Source organism: Rosa rugosa, chromosome 5, assembly GCF_958449725.1.
Source record: "Rosa rugosa chromosome 5, drRosRugo1.1, whole genome shotgun sequence".
NCBI lineage: Eukaryota > Viridiplantae > Streptophyta > Magnoliopsida > Rosales > Rosaceae > Rosa > Rosa rugosa.
In genome coordinates this window covers 42685373-42708200 of record NC_084824.1, presented here as the reverse complement: position 1 = coordinate 42708200, position 22828 = coordinate 42685373, and the positions used below count along the sequence as shown (strand labels likewise).

At 39.7% G+C, this 22828-nt stretch overlaps 3 protein-coding genes across 3 annotated transcripts; 2 read left to right on the top strand and 1 right to left on the bottom strand.

Annotated features, from left to right (window-relative positions):
- Positions 1 to 5363: 5363 nt before the first annotated feature.
- LOC133710526 (putative clathrin assembly protein At5g57200) lies at positions 5364 to 9832 on the top strand. The gene is made up of 15 exons (XM_062136617.1): positions 5364 to 5699; positions 5794 to 5863; positions 6137 to 6234; positions 6502 to 6640; positions 6722 to 6849; positions 6956 to 7048; positions 7184 to 7234; positions 7338 to 7403; positions 7512 to 7577; positions 7752 to 7832; positions 7918 to 7995; positions 8149 to 8328; positions 8425 to 8500; positions 8582 to 8697; positions 9159 to 9832. The coding sequence occupies exons 1-15, from the start codon at positions 5610 to 5612 to the stop codon at positions 9579 to 9581; spliced, it is 1755 nt and encodes a 584-aa protein (XP_061992601.1). The 5' UTR covers positions 5364 to 5609; the 3' UTR covers positions 9582 to 9832.
- A 5521-nt stretch (positions 9833 to 15353) lies between these two features.
- On the top strand, positions 15354 to 16630 carry LOC133708389 (uncharacterized). Its single transcript, XM_062133850.1, has 2 exons — positions 15354 to 15799; positions 16149 to 16630. Exons 1-2 carry the CDS (start codon positions 15406 to 15408, stop codon positions 16259 to 16261), a joined length of 507 nt encoding a protein of 168 aa, XP_061989834.1. The 5' UTR covers positions 15354 to 15405; the 3' UTR covers positions 16262 to 16630.
- Positions 16631 to 21080: 4450 nt separating this feature from the next.
- On the bottom strand, positions 21081 to 21395 carry LOC133711694 (uncharacterized). Its single transcript, XM_062137796.1, has one exon. It carries the CDS (start codon positions 21393 to 21395, stop codon positions 21081 to 21083), a length of 315 nt encoding a protein of 104 aa, XP_061993780.1.
- Between the last annotated feature and the right edge of the window lie 1433 nt (positions 21396 to 22828).

The following is a 22828-nucleotide window of genomic DNA, read 5'->3' as shown; positions in this document are numbered from 1 at the left end:
TGTCTCAAAGAGCCATTTACAACAAATTACATCTTTCCTTCCCCTTTTCTATTCATTCCCCCCTCCTGCCCCAACTCTCATTTTTCTTCCATGATTTTTTTTTTTTTTTTTGTCTTTGGCCTCTCTTGAGGTACTACAGAGTTTGTTTGTTTGTTGTTCTCTTTTTCTCTTAATGAAAGTTCACTTGCCAAAAAAGAATGTGGAAGCTCAACATTTCTCATAAAGGTCAAGATCTTCAACTGACTTTTCTAATATCATAGACTGCCATATAGCTTTCTAAACAGCCTAGCAATGAAATGCAAAGGACCTAAGGCCATCTCCAATAGGAGAAGGCTATATTGAGGTCAGGGCTATAAATTAGCGCTAAAAATATTATTCTTTATTAATGAACTAGTGAACTATCTCCAGTATGGCAGGGTTAAATTTTAGCCCTTTAAAATATTTTATGATTTTACATTATGTTTTTCAAATTTATGATTTTATTTGATTATTTTTTGAGGAGTTTTAAATACACACCCCTATTTTCTTAATACACACCCCACACTCAATACACCACCTATTTAATTTTTCATTCTAATATTAGACTAGATACACCACCCAAATGACCTAAAATACCCTTAATCTCTAAAACCATGAAATATCATATTATTTGACTTTATTAAGATTATTATTTAATATGATTATTATATATTAGTATATTGAGATTTCATAATTTTCTTTTACATATTTTCTTCTATTTTTTGCTGGAAATTTTGGCCTATCCCAACTCCATTACGACATCAATCAATTGGAATTTGAAAATATAAAATTTCGAACATTTGCAAGTCCTTCAAAATTTAAACTTTCAATATAGTCTGCAAAATTTACACTTTCATGCACTACATGTTCAATATGTTACACAAGATGAAAACTAAAAACTGATAGGAAAAAAAAAACCCAAATGCTTTGCTTTCTTACTCTACTCACTCTCACAACTTACTGGCTACTACCTCCAAAACGACGGTGGATCTCAATGAAATAGCTCTCGAGATTACGTTGAATTGTATTCAATACAAGATGAAGAATACATATCTCAATTGAAGATTGTTGAACGAGGTCTTCAAATTCATGTCCATAGTCGAAATTCAGGTGATGAAGTGCGGAGAAGAAAGATGTATTGCAACGTATAAGGTTTAGAAAAAGAGACATAGAAATGCGCGATTCAATTTTTTTTTCTTCTAATACATAGATGTCTATTTTGGTCATTTAACCTACTTATAAAATCTAATTTGAAATATAAAATAAAAGGGATGTGTATTAAGTAGTTAGGGGTGTGTATTTAAAATTTCTCTTATTTTTTTTAGAAAAAAATATATTTTAAGATGTACGTTTGGATGAGGTATTTATGTGTTACTGATACAAAATCATAGAATGAAATATAAAATAATATATTTTGGTCATTTAACCTATTTTAAGATGTACGTTTGGATGAGGTATATATGGCACTTCTTAGAGCAAATGCACCCCAAGAGTCAATAGGCAGAGGCAAAAGGCAAGGTTTTGCCTCCCATTTGTGCACTATTCACTAATATTGCCTCTGCCTCCCAATTTTTTCATGCACCCCAAATAGGCAAGGTCAATGCTTCTCAATCATTCACTATTTAATCCAATGGTTCTTTTTTTTTTAGATGTAATCCAATGGTTGGAACAAGAGCGCAACTGATTTAAATATATATGATCTCACCATGTTTAACTACAAGACAAAAATTATCAACAGCCATTATCTTACGTCAACTTCCATGTAAAGCCCATGTGCCCATATTGGTCGACCAAGTCAAAATCCAAGACTTGCCATGGGGCTTGGTCGGGAAGGCCTCTGGTCGTCCAACAAGTTTGGGGTGCATGCAGCTTTTTATATTATTTGCCATTTTGGCTGGTCTTGGACATTTGCCATTTTGGCTGGTCTTGGACGTCCAAGACCATTGGGATGCATTTGCTCTTATTGAAAGACGGCAAAATTCGATTTACACATGCAACTTAGAGGTCAATGTCCCTTAAATAAAAAAGAAGCATTCGTGCTAAAAGCAATACTATTCTGAGGATAATTGTTCGTCGTCACCTTAGCAAATTGATGTCATTCTACCTTCTAAGTGGACTTGGCTTTCCATTCCAGTTTGTTGGATCAGGTGATGATTCTAAACTTCCCTTAGAATTAGTTGCATGAATTGCATTTGTGGTTGGGCTCTCTTCTCTGAGCGAAGGTATAAAACGTGTGGATCGAAGTTGTTTCAATTGGGGGGAGGAGTTTTGTTCTCGTTCATATTTTTTGTGTTTTTCGAGGCTTATGCATCACGGGTAGTAGAGCATCTCCAGCAGATATGTTAAAAATTTTGGGTCAAATTTGAATTTGACAGATGATGTGGCATTTGACAATTTTACTATATTTACACTCCAACCCATTAGTTAAAATAAATGTATTTTTTATTAACTTTATGAATATTTTATTAATCACAAAATGCACCATCTCCATCTCCTTCTATTTCTCTTCTTCTCATCCACCTTTTTCTGCTTTGTCATCGAAAAAAAAAAATTCCTCCTTTTTCTGCTCCTGATCTCTATCTTTCTCATCCTTCATCATCTCTATCCAAAGCCCATGACTCATTATTCTACTCAAATCTAGCTGCTTAAGCTCAATACAATCACATAAACATCCAAATCTATGAAATCTGGCCCTTGAATTCTAAGATAGAGCAACAACCCCTTTCATCTTCTTCATCAGATAGATCACAGAGAGACTATTACAGAAAACCCAGAAGCCAAAAACGAAGAATTATAGGGAGAGGAGTGAAAAACAATTTTAAAAGAAGATCTGGGATTTTGATGTTGTAGAGGTTGTTCCTTTCTCTCTTTACCTGTTTTGATTAATTTGGGTTTTTGATGTTTTGTGAGATGTGGGAATTAGGAAGAGAGAGACCAAAAGGAAAGAGGGAGAAGAAGAGAGAGTTTTGCTTTGGTCGATCTAGGTAGGAAGAACAGAAGAGAGAGATGTGAAAGAAAGAGAGAGAAGGATAGAGAAACAATAAAAAAAGAAAAGACCGATGACCACAGGACTGTCAAATTTGACAGTTTGGTTTCAATATGTCATCCACCGTAGCAATGACATATGGGTTGGAGAGTATTTTCATAGGTCATTTATAGCTGTTGGGCTGCCATGTGGATTTTGACATATCCACTGGAGATGGTATAAGCAATCAAGTTAGCCTTACTTCAGCTAAGTGCAGTGGTGAAGTTCCCACTGATCATCTAATTTAGGACATGACAATTTTTCGGTTAGGAGATCTACTAGTGCTTAACGATGACGACTATGGATGGAAGTTTATTGCAAGTATTTTGGAATATTATATCTAGTGGTGCCTCCAAGCATGATATGGTGTTGTCAGTGGAAGGGATTGTCTCATTCCCCTTTCTTGTGTATGGATTGGCAGGTGGTAAAGTGGCGGCCTTCTCTAGGTGTTGCGATCAATGAAGTTTGGTCTCTCCATCCATGCTAGTTTGGTAAGTGGCGTCACGTTATCCAAGTCACTTGCTGGTTGTGGTGTCTTTGTGTATGCGTATAGGCTGATAATGAATCAGGTGTTAGATCTCATCCCTCTCACGGGCCTTGGTTGTTCCTACTAGGCTTCTTAGATTGGGTCCTTGGTTGGGCTAGCCCAACAATTAATATACGAGCTTTTCTCTGGTGGCTTCCTCACCATATGGGTTGCTTTGGCATCATCCGTTGACTATAAGAGCAAGTCCACCCATGGGTCACCAGGTCACCTACTCATCACTGTTTTTTATGTGTATTTTTATTCTTTGGGTCACAGGCACAGTGTATTTCATGCCCTGGGTCACTTTCCGGGTCACCCTGGTGACCTGCAAGTTGACCGGGTGACCCAGGTCTTATTGAAAACTGTGCCCATGACCCAGAGAGTGAAAATAAACACTAAAATGCAATGAATAGTAGGTGACCTGATGACCTAACGGGTGAACTTGCTCTAATAGATTACATCATTTCATTATGAGTTTCCAACTAGTATTTGAGATTCTTTGCCAAAAAAAAAAAAAAAACTAGTATTTGAGATTTCATGAAATTGGGCCAAGAATTCGGGTCATTACTAACAGAGCCTATGTTCCCCTTAAGATTGTATGATTATATTTTCAGTAAATCTTAGGCCTCTTAGGAATAGTTTTTTTTGTAATGGTCTGGCAATAGTGGTGAGGGAGGTAAACTATTATAGCTTATCTTCTACATTTAACTGAAACACTAAAAAAATTCCTGGGCCTTGAGTTTATGATTTCTAATCGATTCCTATATCTATATTTTTTAATAGGTTGCATTAGAATTTAGGTGATGTTTCTGATTATGGTGTTCCAAAAAATATTGGACACCATGTATAATCTTTGCTATTAGTATAATCTTTTCTATGAAAATAAATAAATAAATAATTGGAGTAATTAAAGAAAACCAAAATCTAAAAGTGGGGGGATCTATCACACCAAAAGCAAAGAATTGTTGGGAGTATATAAAAATTATAGAATATATATGAATCAAATGTAGCATATATATGTTCTCACCAGACCATGCCTTCCCCCCAACAGCTCCGAGTTTTTTATTTCTTTTTTGCCAATCTCAACCTATGAGTTTCACAAGTTGGGAATTAAGAACTGGTAGCTCACATTGACAGGTGTGGTTTACCATTACCTTATGAATCCACTCTGTCTTTCATGCACTCCACAATCTACACCAGCCTGTGTCTAAACATAACCAACCAAAATGTTTGATTCCAATTTCTTGAATGACCAAAACAACCATCCCTTCCCTCCAAAATGTCACTAGAAACAATGTATTTCAGTAATTTGGCAAGAAGAAATAGAACCAGACCCGCCATTTTCTATTCCCAAATCAAACCGTTACCAACTGCCTACGGCCTATAAGAAAATAGTATAATTTTGGTGAACTATCATACCATTAAAATACTAACAACGCTTCTACAAATTGACATATGTCAAACGATATCAAAAGATATCATGAAAATGAGATTATGAGATCGTACCAAAGAGATGAAGATCATATAGAGATGATAAAGATTACGAGATTTCTAGTGTATCCTTTATGACAAAACCTATATATAACTACAAATTCTAGTGTTTAAATTAATCTAATTCAAATAAACTAAAGTTTAAAGCAATATTCTCCAAATAAAAAAATAAGAAGAACATTGTCTTTCAATGAGGAAAAGCTCTACCTTTGTGACTTTGTCGAATGAAAAAAAAGAAAATATATATTTGACTGTACGAAAGTACCCTCATAATAATAGTCCTTCCTGTTGCGCACATTTTGGAGCCTTGGAGGGGAGAGAGAGTCCTTGGTTGTTTTTGTTGTTGTTGTTGTTGAAACGACTCGGTTTTACAGAAAACAAGAACATGCATCATCTTATTCATACATCAACACCATGATCTCCTTCTTCTCTCTGATCTCTACCGAGGAGAGACTATGACTTGAAATCAATAGCCAACACTAGCTAGCTAGATAGGGTGTTGGTGTTAGTGTTCTTGGAAACCAATTAATAACAAAACCATTTTTATTAATGGGTACATTCTCTGGCTTTAGAAAGGCCTATGGAGCTTTGAAGGACTCTACCAAGGTTGGCCTTATCAAGGTCAACAGCGAATTCAAGGTAACCTAGCTAAGAGGAAAAGGAAATATGGTTTCATTTCATTAGCTTTCAATATCTCACATTTTGTTTTTTTGATTTACGAATCTGTTTCAAGGATTTGGATATTGCCACTGTGAAGGCCACAAGTCACGTTGAGTGCCCTCCGAAAGAGCGACATGTCCGAAGTGAGTTAATGCATCTCATTTCCAACATTTATACATTTCTTTCTTTTTTTGTGTATTTGAAAGGGTTCTATATGTTTCTATGAATGATGAGGTTTTGAATCTGTATAACAAATTGTCAGATTTGTTACGGGGTTGATTTTCCTTGTATATGCTTCTTTCCTTTTAATTCATTTTTTCTATTCTGAGTTTACCATTGTCTATATGCCTTTATTGCATTAATGTCTTTCATAGTTTCAATCATATGATTTTTGTCTTTTTGGTTCTTCTGCATAGAGATTTTCTCTGCAACATCGGTGGTACGCCCGCGAGCAGATGTGGCATATTGCATTCATGCGCTGGGCAAGAGATTGTCCAAGACACGGAGTTGGATTGTAATGCTCTTATTTTCTCCTCTTCTTGTTGTTGTTCTTTCTTTCATTGTTCATTATTGACTAGGTAAATGGATTATTCCATAACCTTGAAAGTAGGAAAGATGAAATATTGTTTTTAGTAGTAGTACTACTAAAGCATAGCATGAATACGAGTCAATTGCAAAGATGCTATAATCATTGATGTATTTACTAAATGAAGCCAGAGATTAGTTCTTTATAAGTCTAGAAAATCACTTACCTAGTTTATAATGAATTGACAATGTACAGGTTGCGATAAAGACATTGATAGTTATTCATAGGACATTGCGAGAGGGTGATCCTACCTTTAGAGAGGAGCTTCTGAACTATTCTCAGAGAGGACATATGCTCCAAATTTCCAATTTTAAAGACGACTCTAGTCCCCTTGGTAAAATGCCTATACTTTCATGGCTGCATTTATATAACATGTCATGAACATTCCTTTCTTAGACCGAAATCTACCTTGCAGCTTGGGATTGTTCTTCTTGGGTTAGGACATATGCACTCTTTTTAGAAGAACGTCTAGAATGTTTCCGAGTTTTGAAATATGACATTGAGTCAGAGCGTTTGACTAAAACATCGCCAGGATCAACCAAGGTGCGGTGTTTGTTTATGCTTTCAATGCTGTAAAATCATATTAGTGTCTCATATTGAACTTCGTAAATTATATTTAGCATAAGAAAGATGCTATCTACTCTACCAGGTGCATAGTAGAACACGAATGTTGGGAGCTGATGAACTGTTGGAGCAGCTACCTGCACTGCAGCAACTTCTTTACCGTCTAGTTGGTTGCCAGGTAATAGCTGAAACAGAATAACTAATCCGGTTTTGTTCTTATAGCCAAATACTTTATTTTGCTTCACTATTTGTTGTATCGAGTCATTGCCATTTCATTTATTAGGAGATTTCTAATTTTGCTCTCGTTTTTCAGCCTGAAGGAACGGCTTATAACAATTACCTCATACAATATGCTTTGGCTCTGGTATGCATGATACCGATCTCCATCTTTCTTTGTATCAGTGTTTATGTGTCGGCAGCCTTTTCACCAGTTAATTCTTGGTTTTAACAATGTTCTTTTCATGTAGGTATTAAAAGAGAGCTTTAAAATATATTGTGCCATCAATGATGGAATCATAAATCTCGTAGATATGGTAAGAGCTTACTAGATTCTTATGCTTCATTTGTACTAAACCATTTGTCATATGATACTTAAACTTTTGGTTATTTCTATTTTGAATCTAAGTTACATGTTCCTGCAGTTCTTTGATATGCCAAGACACGATGCAGTTAAAGCTCTCAATATTTACAAAAGAGCCGGTCAACAGGTATGCAGTAATGCTTTGCTTATGAAGCAAATTGTATGAGTCATGACAGTATGTTGCACATTAATACGTATTTACGTAAATTACTGGATTAGTTGGTCATGGAATTATGGATTTCCTTCAATTCTGTTTATTTCTTTGATTGAACTAATTCCTTTATGTTTTGTTGTTTTGCAGGCTGAGCATCTTGCTGAGTTTTATGAGTATTGCAAGGGTTTGGATCTTGCTAGAACTTTTCAGTTTCCAACACTGAGACAGGTTTCATGTTGCCTCATACTGGAATGTTTAAGTTGATACCACTCACTACATGGTCTCTGACAATCTTCTTCTCTACGTTAAACAGCCACCGCCGTCATTTCTTGCAACAATGGAAGAGTACATAAAAGAAGCGCCTCAGTCCGGTGCTGTTCAGAAGAGACTGGTGAGACAATGTCCCTAGGACTATGAATATTTGAGTGTTAGATATATGTGTACATGACTGTCTAGACTCTAAGATGATTTTATGTGAACTAAAGACAATCCGATGGGATCATTTTCTAGTTTCAATTTTGTGATAATTTTGTTCTGACAATAGGAGTACCATGAGACAGAAGAGCGGCCTCAACAACCAGCGCCTCCGCCTCCAGAGCCTGAAAAAAAAGAAGAAGAAGAAGAAGAAAAAGTCGAGGAACCACCGGAAAAAGTTGAGGAAGAACCCCAACCAAAGGAGGAAGAGGTAGTTGAACCTCCTCCCTTGATCGAAACTGATCTCCTGGTAAGTTATCATATGCCAAAGCCATTCATGTTTTCTTTGATGTGGGGGTGTTTGAGTTCTGCATTTATGTTCTCTTGTTCTTTTTTCTTTGTCCAGGGCCTAAATGAAATAAATCCAAGAGCTGCAGAAATTGAAGAAAGCAATGCTCTAGCTCTTGCTATAATTCCAAATGGTAGGCTCCAATGCTTGGTATTTAATTGAGGAAATTTGCCAAATGTGCACTGTGGAATTTGATGACTATTTTGCTTTGCAGGGACTGAACCACAATCTGGATCAAATTTGAATGATATCGGTGGGACTTCAGGTTGGGAGCTGGCCCTGGTAACCACACCAAGCACCAATACTGGCCCCGTGGTAGATAAAAAATTGGTTAGTCTTCTTTGCTTTCATATAGCTTATAATGCATGATTCGCTTTTGCTTTCAATGCAAGAATAACCAAGACATAGATACTGATGAGATAGAATCTAGTTTGTCCCAAGTCCTAACTATTAACCGAATCAATCTCACCCTTAGTAACATGGGATTGAACGTCTTTGATTAACTTGAATACCAAACACACTTCCTTAAGAATCACAGATATATGGAATCGAAAATCTATCTTGGCATTATATTCAGTAAACACAAGATTACCTTCGGTAGTTGGAATGAATACGGTCTAGTCATGACTCATGAGTAATTATTATTAACTATATATATATTGCATTTAGATACTAGTTGTATGCATGGCTGAATCAGCTCAAGTGAAATTTCGAGCCTGATTCACCGCACTTTTTTATCGGTTAACATCATTTTATTTCTGCTTATGTGCATGGTTTGGACTTTGGGTCAGGCTGGTGGGTTTGACAAGCTATTACTCGATAGCTTGTATGAAGATGATGGTGCAAGGAGACAGCTACAACTCCAGAATGCAGGATATGGTTATGGCGCGACAAGCCTGCAAAATCCATTTGAACAAGCACAGCAGCAGCCTGTACATGATCCATTTGCAATGTCTAACAGCATTGCGCCTCCTACGAATGTGCAAATGGCACTAATGGCTCAACAACAACACCAAGTACACCAACAGCAACACCAAATGCAGCAACAGTATCAACAACAACAGAACATGATGATGGTACCTCACCCATATTATTCTCAATATCAACAGGCGCAACAACCCGCAGGCCCTTCGAATCCATTTGGAGACCCTTTCAGCTTCCCTCCTCCTTCTTCTAGTGCAATGCCTAACCAGGGAAACCAACACCTACTGTAGAGGTCATTTAATTCATAATTTAATTCCAGTTCATTCTTTAATTCTTTGGAGTAGTGAGAGTTTGTTGATAAGCTCATTCTTTGTGTACTCCTGTATATTGTTTTGGAGGGTCATTGGCAATGGAATGTATACCAATGGATGTGCTATTTTGATCGACATCTAGCTTTGCTTGTTGTTCAGAGCTCAAGGCTAGGGTATCAGAAATCATACATGTAAGAATAATAGAGAGAATGGTGGTTCCTTTTATTGGATCTAAGGGCGAACCTTTTTTATTTTGTTTTGTTTTAGTTTTTAAAAATTTTTAATTAAATTTTTCTGTAATTTTGTGGAAATAAAGTCAGTAGTTCCGCTTGTTACGTGATCGATCAAAAATATTTATTGTTCTAAAAATTTTATTTATTTATCAGGGAAGTGTTCAAGTAAATCTCTATTTTGTGTCTGGCCCAAACTCTAGGTACTTGACCTAGTGATAATAGGGTTTAATTAGAAGAATCTAGAGATACATATTCAATGTATGATTACATTTCCTTGTATGATTCAGATTCTATGCATTGTAATCCCATAAAGAAGCCCCTATTATCAATGAGAATACACAGCGATTTTCTCTCAATTCTCGTTTCTCTAAAACACGTTATCAGCACGAAGCCCTAACCCTGAAACCCTAATTTCGTAGCCTTCAAATCCCAGCATCCACCGCCCCACATATAAAAGCCCTAGCCTCAAGGAGCCCAGAACCGGCTGGAATCCACCTAAACCGGTCGTCGGAAAATCTAAACCGGCCCCTGCCCTGTGCCTGCCCTGAGCCTGCCCCTGCGCATCTGCCGAGACCTGCGCACCCCTGTGCCTGCATCTGCCGACAGCCCCTGCGCGCCTCCTGCCAAGATTTGCCGAGACACTTGCCGAGCCCCTGCGCACCTGCTTCCGAGACCTGTGCCTGCCCCTGCTGACCCCCGCGCACACCTGCCGAGCGTCTGTCGACACCTGCCGACAGATCCCCAGCACGCCCTCGACAGCTGCCAACAGCCTGTTGACAGCCCGGCCTAGCACCTGTAAGAGCCGTGAAGCTGCAGCAGCTCCGCACAAGCCCTGCAAGGTCCTGCCATCTCCGCTTGCAGCCACTGCCATCTCAGCTCCGACCACCGGCAACCACCGTCCGACCACCACTTTTCCGGCGACTTCCGGCAAAGTTTTCCGACCGTCTACAGTAACTTTTCCTGTCAAGATTTCCGGCAACTTTTCAAGGTAAATTTTTCTAAAAGTTCCCGTTTTTGAAGTTTTTCATTCTTTTCTTCTTTTTCTCAGGGACTTGCAACCTCCCTTCTTCTACCCCCCTTTCTTCTTCATAGGGGAGACCAAAAGCCAAACTGTGGGAGTTCGTGCTCACTCCAAGCTTGGAGCTTGTAGAGTCCTCCAAACTTAGAGTTTGTTGAGAAGAAAAAACGATCGACCACAAACATCGTTGTTTCGATCTAATCCAAACCCCTCTTGGAATCGGATTTTCTTGGAAGCGACTACGCTCAGAAATTTTATAGTTTTTCGTGGTAGCCTTTTTCGCTCTGACACTAACCCTAATCTTGTGTTGTTTTTCAAGATGAACAACCTGAACAAGTTAAACTTTGTTCCACTAGAGACAACAGGCGCAGGATACCATAGGTGGGTCCGAGATGTGCGCCAACATCTTAAGGCTGATGGACTTCTGGAAACCATCCAAGAGCCAAGTCAGAACGTGCTCACTGTTGAGCAAGCTATCACTTTTGAAGCGAATCAAGCTAAAGCCATAATTCTCATGAAAAGGCACATGAATGACGCGCTCCAAAGTGAATACCTCCATAAGGAAGACCCCAGAAAACTATGGGTGGAACTTGAGCAGCGATTTGGCAACATTTATGACTCCTTGCTTCCTGATTTAGAAGTGAGATGGCATAGCCTTCGCTTTTGTGATTTCAAGTCTGTACTTGATTATAACTCGGAAGGCCTTCGTATCAAGTCTTTGATGGAGTTTTGTGGCAAAACCATAACTGATACGATGTTGATCGAGAAGACTCTCTCTACCTTCCATGTCTCTGCCCTGATGATTTCAAAGAATTATCGGATTGATGTGAATGCAGGACGTATCACAAGGTTTCATGAGCTCATTGGTGCCATGAACGTAGCTGAGAAGCACGACAATATCCTTGTGAAGAACTATAATGCTAGACCCGTGGGAACCAAGTCTATTCCGGAGTCTAACTATAGTCGCGCCCCTAAGGGATGACGCAAGGAGTGAAACCCTAAGAGTAGGGACAATTCTGGACGTTCTGGTCCATATACTCGCCCTAAAGAGGAAAGACATAGCCAAAAGAGGCGTGCACGGAACCGTGGAGGTCAACGTGTGATGAGAGAGAGATGCTGAGCCTCCGGCCATAGTGGTGACGCCACCAAGAGTAGTGGTCGTCCAAATTGCGCCCCAAAGGCGCCTCGATCAAGGGAGCCTGACCATAATGATGTTTGTCTTCGATGTGGATCAACCGGACATTGGGCCAAAGCATGTAGAGTATCCCAGAATGTTGCAGACGCATACAAGGCGTATCGTGAAGCAAGGGAGGCGCACTACATGGAGCAAGAGGATCAAGAGGACGATCTCGCTCTTAGGGTGGACGACTTCAAGGGCCAAGAAACTGGCGATTTTGATTAAGTCCTTTTATTTTCCAAGAGATGTAGGCAATTGCCATATTATTTTTTTGTAGTAGATGCCAATGGTTTAATCTTTCTTCAAAGTAGGCGTACTCAATATAAATGTGATGTCTAGGAAGGTTTTGAGATTAGTGGTACTTAAGTGAGCCTCGCTCCACCGACATCTCTCTACTTACCTGGTCACATTTGCGTTGGAATTACCGAAAGAAGTTAGACGACTGTCATTGTTTTGCATTAGCTAGTTTATTGGATTAGATATTTCTTGGTTAATAAGAAACAATGATGTAATTCCGTTTGGCTTATTAATAAAAGTTGAGTTCTTTTCTTTATGACTCCTTTTTTTTAATTACAAGCCTTTCTTTTAGGAATGGATTCTGGAGAACTACAATGTCTTGCGGATAGTGCAACTACGCACACCATTCTACGCCATAGGCAATTATTCTTAGAGATGTTGCCTACATATTCCTCTGTGACTACGATGGCTGGGCCATCAGGTTTAGTTCAAGGACATGGAATGTCCCAATTCCAATTACCTAATGGCACCTTGATTAAAGTCGCAGAAGCTCTCTACGCTCCTAAGGCAAATCGAACCTTATTGAGCTTTAAAGATATTAGAGCCAACATATTCCATGCGGAAACGCATACTGAGAACGGAAAAGAGTTCATTTGCATTACCTCTAATGATTGCGGACGGAAGCGCATCTTAGAGAAGCTTATGTGTCAATCTAGTGGACTTTATGTCACTACAATTCGACCAATTGAATCCAATAATGTAATAAGAGAAGATCTCTTGGATTCTGACACATACTGGCTTTGGCATGACCGACTTGGACATCCTGGTTGTGATATGATGATCCGTATACTAAAGACTTCGCACAGACATCCATTCTTTAGAGCGAGTGAGACGAAGCAAGAATCGAAAATTGATTCCCGGACTTAGTACGACCGCTGCCACCTCCGCTTCTGGTGCTGCCGTCGTCCTGGGCTTCCATAGGGCTGCCCCAGTCCCTTGCGATGACGCCATAAATGGCGCCAACCATGACCAAGACGCCATGGATGCCACTTTCCATGGTTCCAACCCCATGATGGGTGATGTAGTCACACATTTTTCTTCTAATAGCGCTACAAACGCTCAGGCCCAACCACAATCCTCATTGGTTGCTTCTAAGGCCCCTCACTCATTTTGCAAAGCTTGTTCCTTCGGGAAATTAGGATCGAGACCGTCCTACGCAAAGGATCCTAAAATACTCATTCCGTTTTTACAGAGAATCCAAGAGGATATCTGTGGACCAATTCAACCATCATGCGAACCTTTTAAATACCTTTATGGTATTGGTTGACGCGTCAACAAGCTGGTCGTCCACTCGCAATGCTGCTTATGCTAAACTCCTCGCCCAAATTATCCGTCTACGGGTTCACTACCCTGACCATCTTATTAAGTTAATTCAACTTAACAATGCTGGGGAGTTTACATCGAAAACGTTCTTGCATGTCATTGGGGATTGATGTAGAGCATCCAGTTCCCCATGTTCATACCCAAAATGGTCTCGCAGAAGCCACTATTAAACGACTACAGATGATAGCACGGACATTGGTTATGCGCCAGTATAATATATGTATGTCAGTACCACATGTATTAGTATCAAAAACTGAGAAGGATCAGTTGACCCTTCTCACCCTACTGTAGCTACGCCATTGGCTGGGGACAGGTTTCAAGGCCTGTGTTTCTGGAATCTTCCTCCCGGCAGGAGCGATGGCGGGTACCTGGTGGTGGTTTGTTGTGATGGCATACCTAGGCCAGGGTGCCGACGGCCAGCTGCGGAGAAGATTTTCCTCTCCTCTAGGGTTTGTTCTGGTTGGTTTGGTTGGGGCTGATATTGGGCTGCTTATCCAATATGGGCTTTGGAATGAGTTAGAATAGGATTGGGCTGCATGGGCCTTCTTTTGGGCTAAGGCTGATTGGAGCTTTTCTTTTTGGGAGGTTCTTATGAATGGAAAGGGAGTGGATGGTGACAAGTCACCCTCTACTCCAATTGTTGATTGATTGTTGTTCTAGGTCGCAAAAACCGGTTGTTGGTGACGAAAAATTCCTTAGAGGAGTTTGACTCACCAATGAATGCGGACTGGAGCGAGAGCTGATCGGGAAAGATCCCGAAGCTTCCTTTGAGCGTTGACTTGAAGTTTGACCGTCGGCTCGAGGAGGAGGTGGTACCTGCAGAAAACCCTCCGATGCCTAAGTCAATACGTTTCTTAGTAGTGGAGTAGAGAGAATTGGAATTCGATGGTTTACCTTGACGTCGAGCCACCTTTATATAGGCGATAATTTACTTGGGGGACAAGCCGTCATTATTCCCGCCTTTATGGTCACATTCATTTGCTCACTTATGATGATAATCATTGCTGTATTAACGACGGTTAATCATGACTCATTTACGACGGTCATTCATCGCCCATTTATAACCGTAATCATTGCGCGTAGTTATTATCGTAATAATTGATGCATTCATGACTGAAATTTAACGCCATACTAACTACGGAGTTAATGGTCTTAGTTGCGGGCCCAGTAGAATTTGACCACTCCCACACCGGTACTCGGTTGGTCCCTTTTATTTTATTGCTTCTAAGTATTTAAGTTTTTGTTAGAATAATAGTACATGGACTTCCTAAAAGGTGGGTATACTCTGTTCTATTTCTTTAAAATAGGATGATTGTATGTTCTAAAAAACGGCTCTTTCTGTCGACCCCATAAGAGTGTTTAGCAAGCAATACTAAATTATAAAGGTTGACCTTTTTTATTCAAGCTTTTCATTGCCTTTAGTCTTAGGGCAAGGAGTCTTGCCGGGATAAGTGAGACGTAATATAGCAAGCAGCTGCACCCGAACTAGGGCAATAAGGAGTCTTTTGCAGGACGACCCCGTTTCTTCGCTGGCGTCATCTGAACTACGCTGCCTTCAGCTGAGTCCGTAAAAAAGACCGGTCCGACCCGAGTTATCATCCAGATCATACTTGAGTCGAACCTTCTTTTCTTTTTTTTTGAAGGCACACGATTCGTACACGGTATCACCTGCTCCTGACCACGTGCCAGGCCAACACAATTGCCCATAAACTCTATCCTTCTCTCTTCGAGTCTTTTCCACCCGCCCCAAAAACAATGGCCCGATTCTTCTTCACTCAGAGTCTCCAACTCCGCCACTCCCTCCTCCGGTGCCGGCCCCGGCCAGCCCATGCCCACCGGGCCTACTCTACCCGATCCGGGCAGCTCTTCGAGATCGAGATAAACCCCTCCACCTCCAGCTCATCGGAAGGCGAATCGGAGGCCCTCATGCTCAAGAAGCTAGACGACATCGTTCAGAGGATCCTCGTCCAGAAGGCCACCCCCGATTGGCTCCCCTTCGTTCCCGGCTCCTCCTTCTGGGTCCCGCCCCGACGGTCCCCCCTCGGTGTCAACGACTTCGTCGGAACATTGGCTGACAAGCTCTCCGATGAGGAGTCCCTCTCCGTCGCCACCGACCGAGGCTGGCCCTGCTCTGGTTTTTTCATCAATGGTATGCTTAGTTATCCCTAAACCCTAGTTTCAATGGAACCCTCAACTTAGTATCGAAAGTTTGCATTCCCAAAATTTACAGACTTGTTCAGAAAGATTGGAAGAAACTTTGGTTGCATATTGCCATGTAGTCATGTTATCGAAAAACTCCGAAATTTTGGGCTGAGTTGTACTGTTAAAGAGTGTATAAGATAAGTCCTCTCATGTTAATCTCTCTTTCGTAACATCATTTCAGTATGTTGGGCGTGTACCCCTTTTGATCACATTTACAGCTCAGACCTCCTCTTAATCTTTGTCGTTATTTGTACGAAAGAAGGAAAATGAATTTGAATGTGATTTCTTGGCTGCAGGCAGTGAATCTGCGGAAACAAAGGAGGTTGGTGATGAGGCAGAAGGATCAGGAGAACTAGAGGTGGTGGAGGTGGATGTAAAGGTTTTGACAGCCAACTTGGAGGATGAGTAAAGATTGTTTGGGTGAGTTCCCTTACTTCTGTTTGACAAGCACCACCAATGTTCGTTGTCACGCTTCTTATGGCCAAAGTCAGTTTTTGGCTTTTAGGACATGGATTGAACTTATTTAGTTAGGTTTAAGGGGTTGAACTTGGTGGTGGTAAAAATCCAGGTTCTCTGCTTTGATGGATGTATTGTAATTATTAGATTCTACATTTATGTTATTGTGCTCTCTTGCTGTATAGTTGGAAATAGAAATACTCAACAACAAAAGGGAACAATATTTCAATGATAACTATGTTGTATGCATCCACAAAGTCATGCTTGATTCCTCTGAGAAAATTATCTTGTGTATAGAATTGAGTAAAGAGTGGATTTATTCTCATGTGTGTGATCTTGACCCTTATTTCTCTCTTTTATCTTTATTGCTACAATCTTCTAAGATCGAATGGTCAGCTTACACGAACAGGCTCTTTCCAACATTTTCAAGGTTGGGATTTGGAAGCGCCTTTGTCAAGTTATCTACAAAGGTTGAGAAATGGGAAGTTTGAGCTGTAAACAGCCAATATATGCACATTGACTGGACGTCATTCTTCTTTTTATTATTCTTGAGTTGATAGTCATGGGTATCCATTCTTTATTAGTTTCAGCACATGAATATTTGGTGTTCAAATTGGAATTGTGATTATCTGTGATTCCATAGAATGAAATTGGATTATCAGGTTAGGAAATAGTCCACAATCCACAATCTCGTGGTTCTTACCGTTTCTATCAACATTTTATTTTGAATTTTCTCAACTCTGGAAAGAAGAATCAATAAATCATACCTGGGCAGGTACAGTTGTCTCATAATATGCGTTTTCGTATGGCGGCGTCCAATATTTTTTTTCCCTGTTTATCAAGTCTAATATTTTGGCTGAGACTTTACCGTATAAGTTCGGACTCTTTGAAGTTGTCATCATAGGTTCAAGAACAATGTTTTATACTATCGTATGGTTAATGATGAATTGCTCAAACATGAAGATTTAGTGATGTTTACCAGTGTTGTAGTCGTCTATGTATTGCGGTGATTGTAAATGGGTGGGCAAGTGACATCCAACCAGTTAACCTTCTATTACGCAAAACACAGTAAGTCCACAGTTTATAGTCTTGGTATCATCATAGATGAGACTTGACCCTAAGTTCTTAATTTGGGTTGACACAGTAAGTCCACAGTTTATAGTCTTAAATTGTATCATCATAGATGAGACTTACCCTAAGTTCTTAATTTGGGTTGACACAGTAAGTCCACAGTTTATAGTCTTAAATTGTATCATCATAGATGAGAGTCATGAGACTTGACCTCAGTTCTTAATTTGGGTTGACACAAAAGGTAAAGCGTCTTCAATGGTGAAGTGATACTAGTGTGTGTGTGTGTGAAAGAGAGAGACCCACCCCCCCCCCCCCCCTTCCCGGCAGCCAAATAACTCCACACGGCATTGTGGGTTCAAAATTACCATTGCAGCAAGGTGGTTTGAGGCCAAAACAATCGAGGTAAGGAGAAGAGGGCCAGAACCCACAAAGTCGCTGAGAGCTTGTGCGGGATATGATGATGAAGTCACTCCAATGTTGGGGTAGCTTTTGTTTTTTGTCATACCGGGCGGTGCTTGGCTTGGTTTCGCTTGATTGTCTGCATTGCTAGCTAGCATTTGTGCAAGCTAGGGGTGTGGTTTGTTTAGTGTTGCTGGGTTTTGCTAACGTAACGGTGTGCTCCACGTCGTGGCCTGGTTCCGTCCGGCAACAGAAACGCCGCCGTCGCTGCCCGATCGAGGTCGGAGGAGCAACGTCCGCACTTTTTCTGGGTTGCGGACGTCCGCTCTCGAACGGCTCCGTATATATATATATATATATTACGCTTGGAATCTTAATCAAGATTTTGCTCGAGAATATATATCCACAAAAGTAATTTATGATTGATTCCATCATTAAGAAGCCTATTTGAATATCAATTTTCAATATTCAAATTATTCTTCTTAATGTGAAGATGTTTCTTTATTTTCGAGATATTTTAGGATTAAACATAAAATAGAACCCAAAACTTTTTTCAATTGTTATTTAAAGTGAGAGTGAAAGCTATAACGGTGTATCTACCTCTCTATTAGAGGTAATGTGTATACCATGGTGAGGCTCATGCCCTCATCCACCTCATGACACCCCCCCCCCCCCCCAAGATGACCAACTCTACCAGAAACACTCACGACTCTAACTCTCTCTAATTGAGTTTGTGTGACCCTTGAAATGACACATTAATACCGTAATTAAGAATATATGGTCCTAGAGGGGGTTGGTTATAATAAACATGATGGGAGGGCATGTTAACATCAAATGTTTATGCATTTGGAATCACATCGCATCTACATAAAGGCCAAAATTACAATCCAAACCAAGTGCAAAAGCATAGAATACTTAAAAGGGTGCGGCTAATACCACCCTACTAACTACTTTCTTTATCCTATAAGTTTTTTATTTATTGAAAGACTAATATACCCTAATAATATCATATATAGTTGAGACTGATTTTTTTTATCTTTAATTCATCCCGGTTAATCAGATTTCGGAGTTGGGAGAGTAAGGCTCTCATACATTATCTATGTGGCATGATAGTTAGGCCATAATGGAATTTTGAAAATAAAAATAAATAAATAGCTGTTGAGAAATTTTATTCACACATTGCTAAATACTAGATACACATTCCCTATTTTTTATGCCGCTCCCAAAACCTAGCCGCCTGTGCTCGGTGATCCAAACATGGCGACCGTTGCCGGTCTCCATCCTAAGTGGAGAAACTCGCTCCACCTCCCACAATCCAATCTCAGCCCTCCAACGCTGGTTTTTCCTGGCGACCACCCAACAACACAAAGGTTCTGCAACTTTCAGGGTTTCTGCTCCTTGCCGGATTGAGTTTGGTCCAGACGACGGCGGATCTCCAGAGGCGAGCCCCGTGCGCTTTTCTCCAAGCGACAGTGGTGGCTTGCTCTTAGGAGCGAGTGGATCTCTTGATTCGGGTCTCCGATCTGTCAAACTTTGGGACCTGATGAAGGTGGTGAAATCGGTAATTCATCGCCGAAGCAAGCATATCGGGGATGATGAGTTTGTTGAGATTGGACGGACACGATCACGTCGGGGACGTCTCAAATTCAAAATTCTTGGTGATTCTCGGTGTTGGATACCTATGCTAATGGGGAGAGACTTGTCTCAAGATTCGGGGTGGAGGCGAGATCGTCTGTATCTTGCATGTGCGGCGGCAATGGTGGCCGTGACGGAGATGGTGGCCACAAGAGTGGGTGCGCCCAATCTGGGTTGGATGCCCCGAGCATTATTGAGGCCCAACTCGAATTGGGGGCCCAGATCTGTTGAATGGCGCAAGATTTGGGTGTCCAGACCTATTGAGGTGCCCAAATCACTTTGGAGGCCCAATTGTGGTAGGGAGTCCAAGTTCTTTTGGGTGCCCAAACAAAGTTGGGTGCAACAATTAAATCCTGATTTGAAGCTCATAGTTTTGGGTTCTGGTTCTATGGGGTTTCAAATTTGGGATCCAGGAGGCTGGACCCAGCCACACCTCCTAGGCCCAACTTGGATGGCAAGGTGAGATTTTAGTTTTTTGTTGAACTATGCCTATGTAATGGGTTCTAGTTGTTTCATAATTATAGGCTTGCTCTCATTCGTGAGCACTAATTGTCTAATGAGTGGTGTTAGCATGCCACGTCCTAGACTTGTCCATAGTTGGCAAGGGAAGGTATGTATCCGTGCTATTCTGGCTTGAGTTGAATGAAAATGGTCTTGCTTGATTCAAAAAAAAAAAGATACACATTCCCTACTTAATACACCATCTAATTACTTTTTTATTTTAACATTTTACTAAAAACACAACCCCAAACTTCCTAAACTATCCTCATTCACATACACCCACCAATTCACTAAATACACATCCCAATTTTTTTATACCATCTTGGAGCTTAATCCTACGGCTGAAACAAGATCAAAACATTCTAATTCCTATCTTTTTCTTCTGCGTCCTCTCTCTCTCTCTCTCTCTCTCTCTCTCTCTCTCAATCTGATTATTTTTCCGGATCTGGTTCTTTGGTTTTCACACCACCAAGACCATTATGTTCAGAAATAATTATCTTCTGCTTGTTAGCTTGAATGGATTCCCTAGTTTGAAAAACTCTGTTGGTTTCTATTAATGAATAAAGATTGAAACTTGTATTTGATTGCAATCTCAAATAACCCATTATTTATGATTGTCATCCTTTTATATTTTGTAAATTTGTTACCGCACAGAAGAATTTGTTACCGCATAGTAGTGTAATTCATCATCACTTTTCTTGTTGATCGGACCGATTCACACAGATCCTATAAGGTCCTCAAGCAGGAGTTGAATTTGCAGTTGAACGGACAAAAGACAAAGACAAAGACAGGTGAAATCTTAGACCGTTAGATGTGTTATTGGATATGTGGTGATTTATGATGATGAAAAGGTTAGGAAGCTCAGGTGAAAAATTAGGTCAAGAGAGGATCCTCTCTCATTTTTAATGTCTCATTTAGTAATTTGATGTACTCATAAAATCTGATGTTAGGTGTGTAAAAAAAGGGATGTGTATTTAGTATTTAGAAATGTGTGAATAAAATTTCTCATAGCTGTTATATGAAAAGATAATTATAGAAAAAAAAACTCAATAATCTCCATTAATCAAAAATTAAAAAATTAAATTCAAACAAAAATAAATGTTATCTGACACACTCGTAAGCGTGTATTAATAAGCTAGTGAAACAAAATGTTAACATTGATTACATCAAATCAATCTTGATATTGCTGCAGCCACAGACGAAACATCTTTTACGACATTGTTCAAGCTAATCAAAGGAGAGCCGCTCTTTTTACCCTTTTCGCATGAATCAGCCTTACACACAACGTCATTCATGAGTTGCTCCGCCTTGCCACTATCACTTTTATCAATTGCTTCAGTGGCTTGGGGTACATTATTTCGAACAACTGCAACGTAATATTCCTGACAATCGCTTAAGGGTTTGTTATTAGGGCTTTGGTTACGTAGCTGATTGATTTTGGCAATGGCATCAAACGCCTTAGGCTCAACCTCACCAACCATTATGGTGGCTAACTCATCCACATCTTAATCTTCAGTCCGGGGGTCTGCTCTGAGAATGGAGACACAGAGGTCGGGTTGTGGTGTCTGTTACTATTAGACATATTGATTTCTTAATTATTCTATTGATGCTAACGATGGGGATGATGTTATGGGGAAACTAGATACTATGGAGACTTATCAAGATGTGACTTTATATAGGGATTAGTGTGCAAGTAAACTTGGTAAGAAATCTCCTCGGATCTTTAATGATTTTTTTTTACCGATTTTCGTGTATCGGCCTACAGGATCTTGGTCTATAGTTATGGAGATATCGCACTAAATATCAGTAAATATACTTCAATAAATTTGATTTTTTTTTAAGAGATTGTGTAAGATAGCTAAGAAGAAATTAGTTATCCTTTTAGGAATGAACTGAAATTAATTATTGGTATTGGAAATATGCATCTCAAAATTACTTTTACCTTATTTTTCCTTTTCCATAATTTATTTAGAGAATTAGATTTTAAGGGAAATGATGGAAAATGTCACATTAGAGAGTGAAATGATAAAAATGTCACCTAGTTTCCCACTTGATAAAAAGGTTCAGAATGAATTGTTAATAGTATTAGTTTAGTCCTTATGAATAATGAGGTGATGTTAAAAAATGTCAGTTTTTAATTTTTTTTTATTCATATTCTGCCCTTAAAGATAATAAACGTTTATAACTATTCATTCAAAATCTTCGAGCTCAAATTTTCTCTCTCTTTTGATCAGAAAGCTTGATTCGATTTGATCGGAGGTTCTCTCTCCGATTTTCTCTCTCCACCGCCCACTCTGCCGCCAGCTTCCGATTTCACTTGGTCTCTCTACAACGATCTGAAATCTCATTTTTGAGTGGTTTTGGAGTTTCAATCCACAGCTCTCTTCTCTTTTTCTTGATCTATGGTTTCATCGTTCTTCGTCTTGATCACGTCACTTCTTCTTCTTCTTCGTCGATTCAGTCCTCAGTTACATTCTCTCTCTCGCTCGCTCGCTCTGGTTCACTCTAATTGATAGGTAAGCCTTCTCTCTCTATTTTTTTGTTCTCTGTATCGGTTTAGTTTTCCGGTCATAAATTATGTATCGATTACTCGTAGTGCTAGTAGATTTAGATTTATCAGTGTTTTAGTAGATTTTTACGTTTTGATTGAATAGTGACACCGCCAGTGACATCAATCTAATCTGAATCAATTTTCTGTGAATTTGTTCATTTTGGATTTTGCAGTATATTGTTGCTGTTTGTGTGAACTTCGATGTTGATGATGTTTGTGCTATTGCGGTATTATAGTACTCTATACTGTGATTCTTTTATCAGTGACATAGCTAGTTACATTTTTAATAGTCTTCTTTTGTTCAAGCATTATCAATGACTTGGCTAGTAACATGTTTAATATTGTTCTTGTGTTCAGGCATTA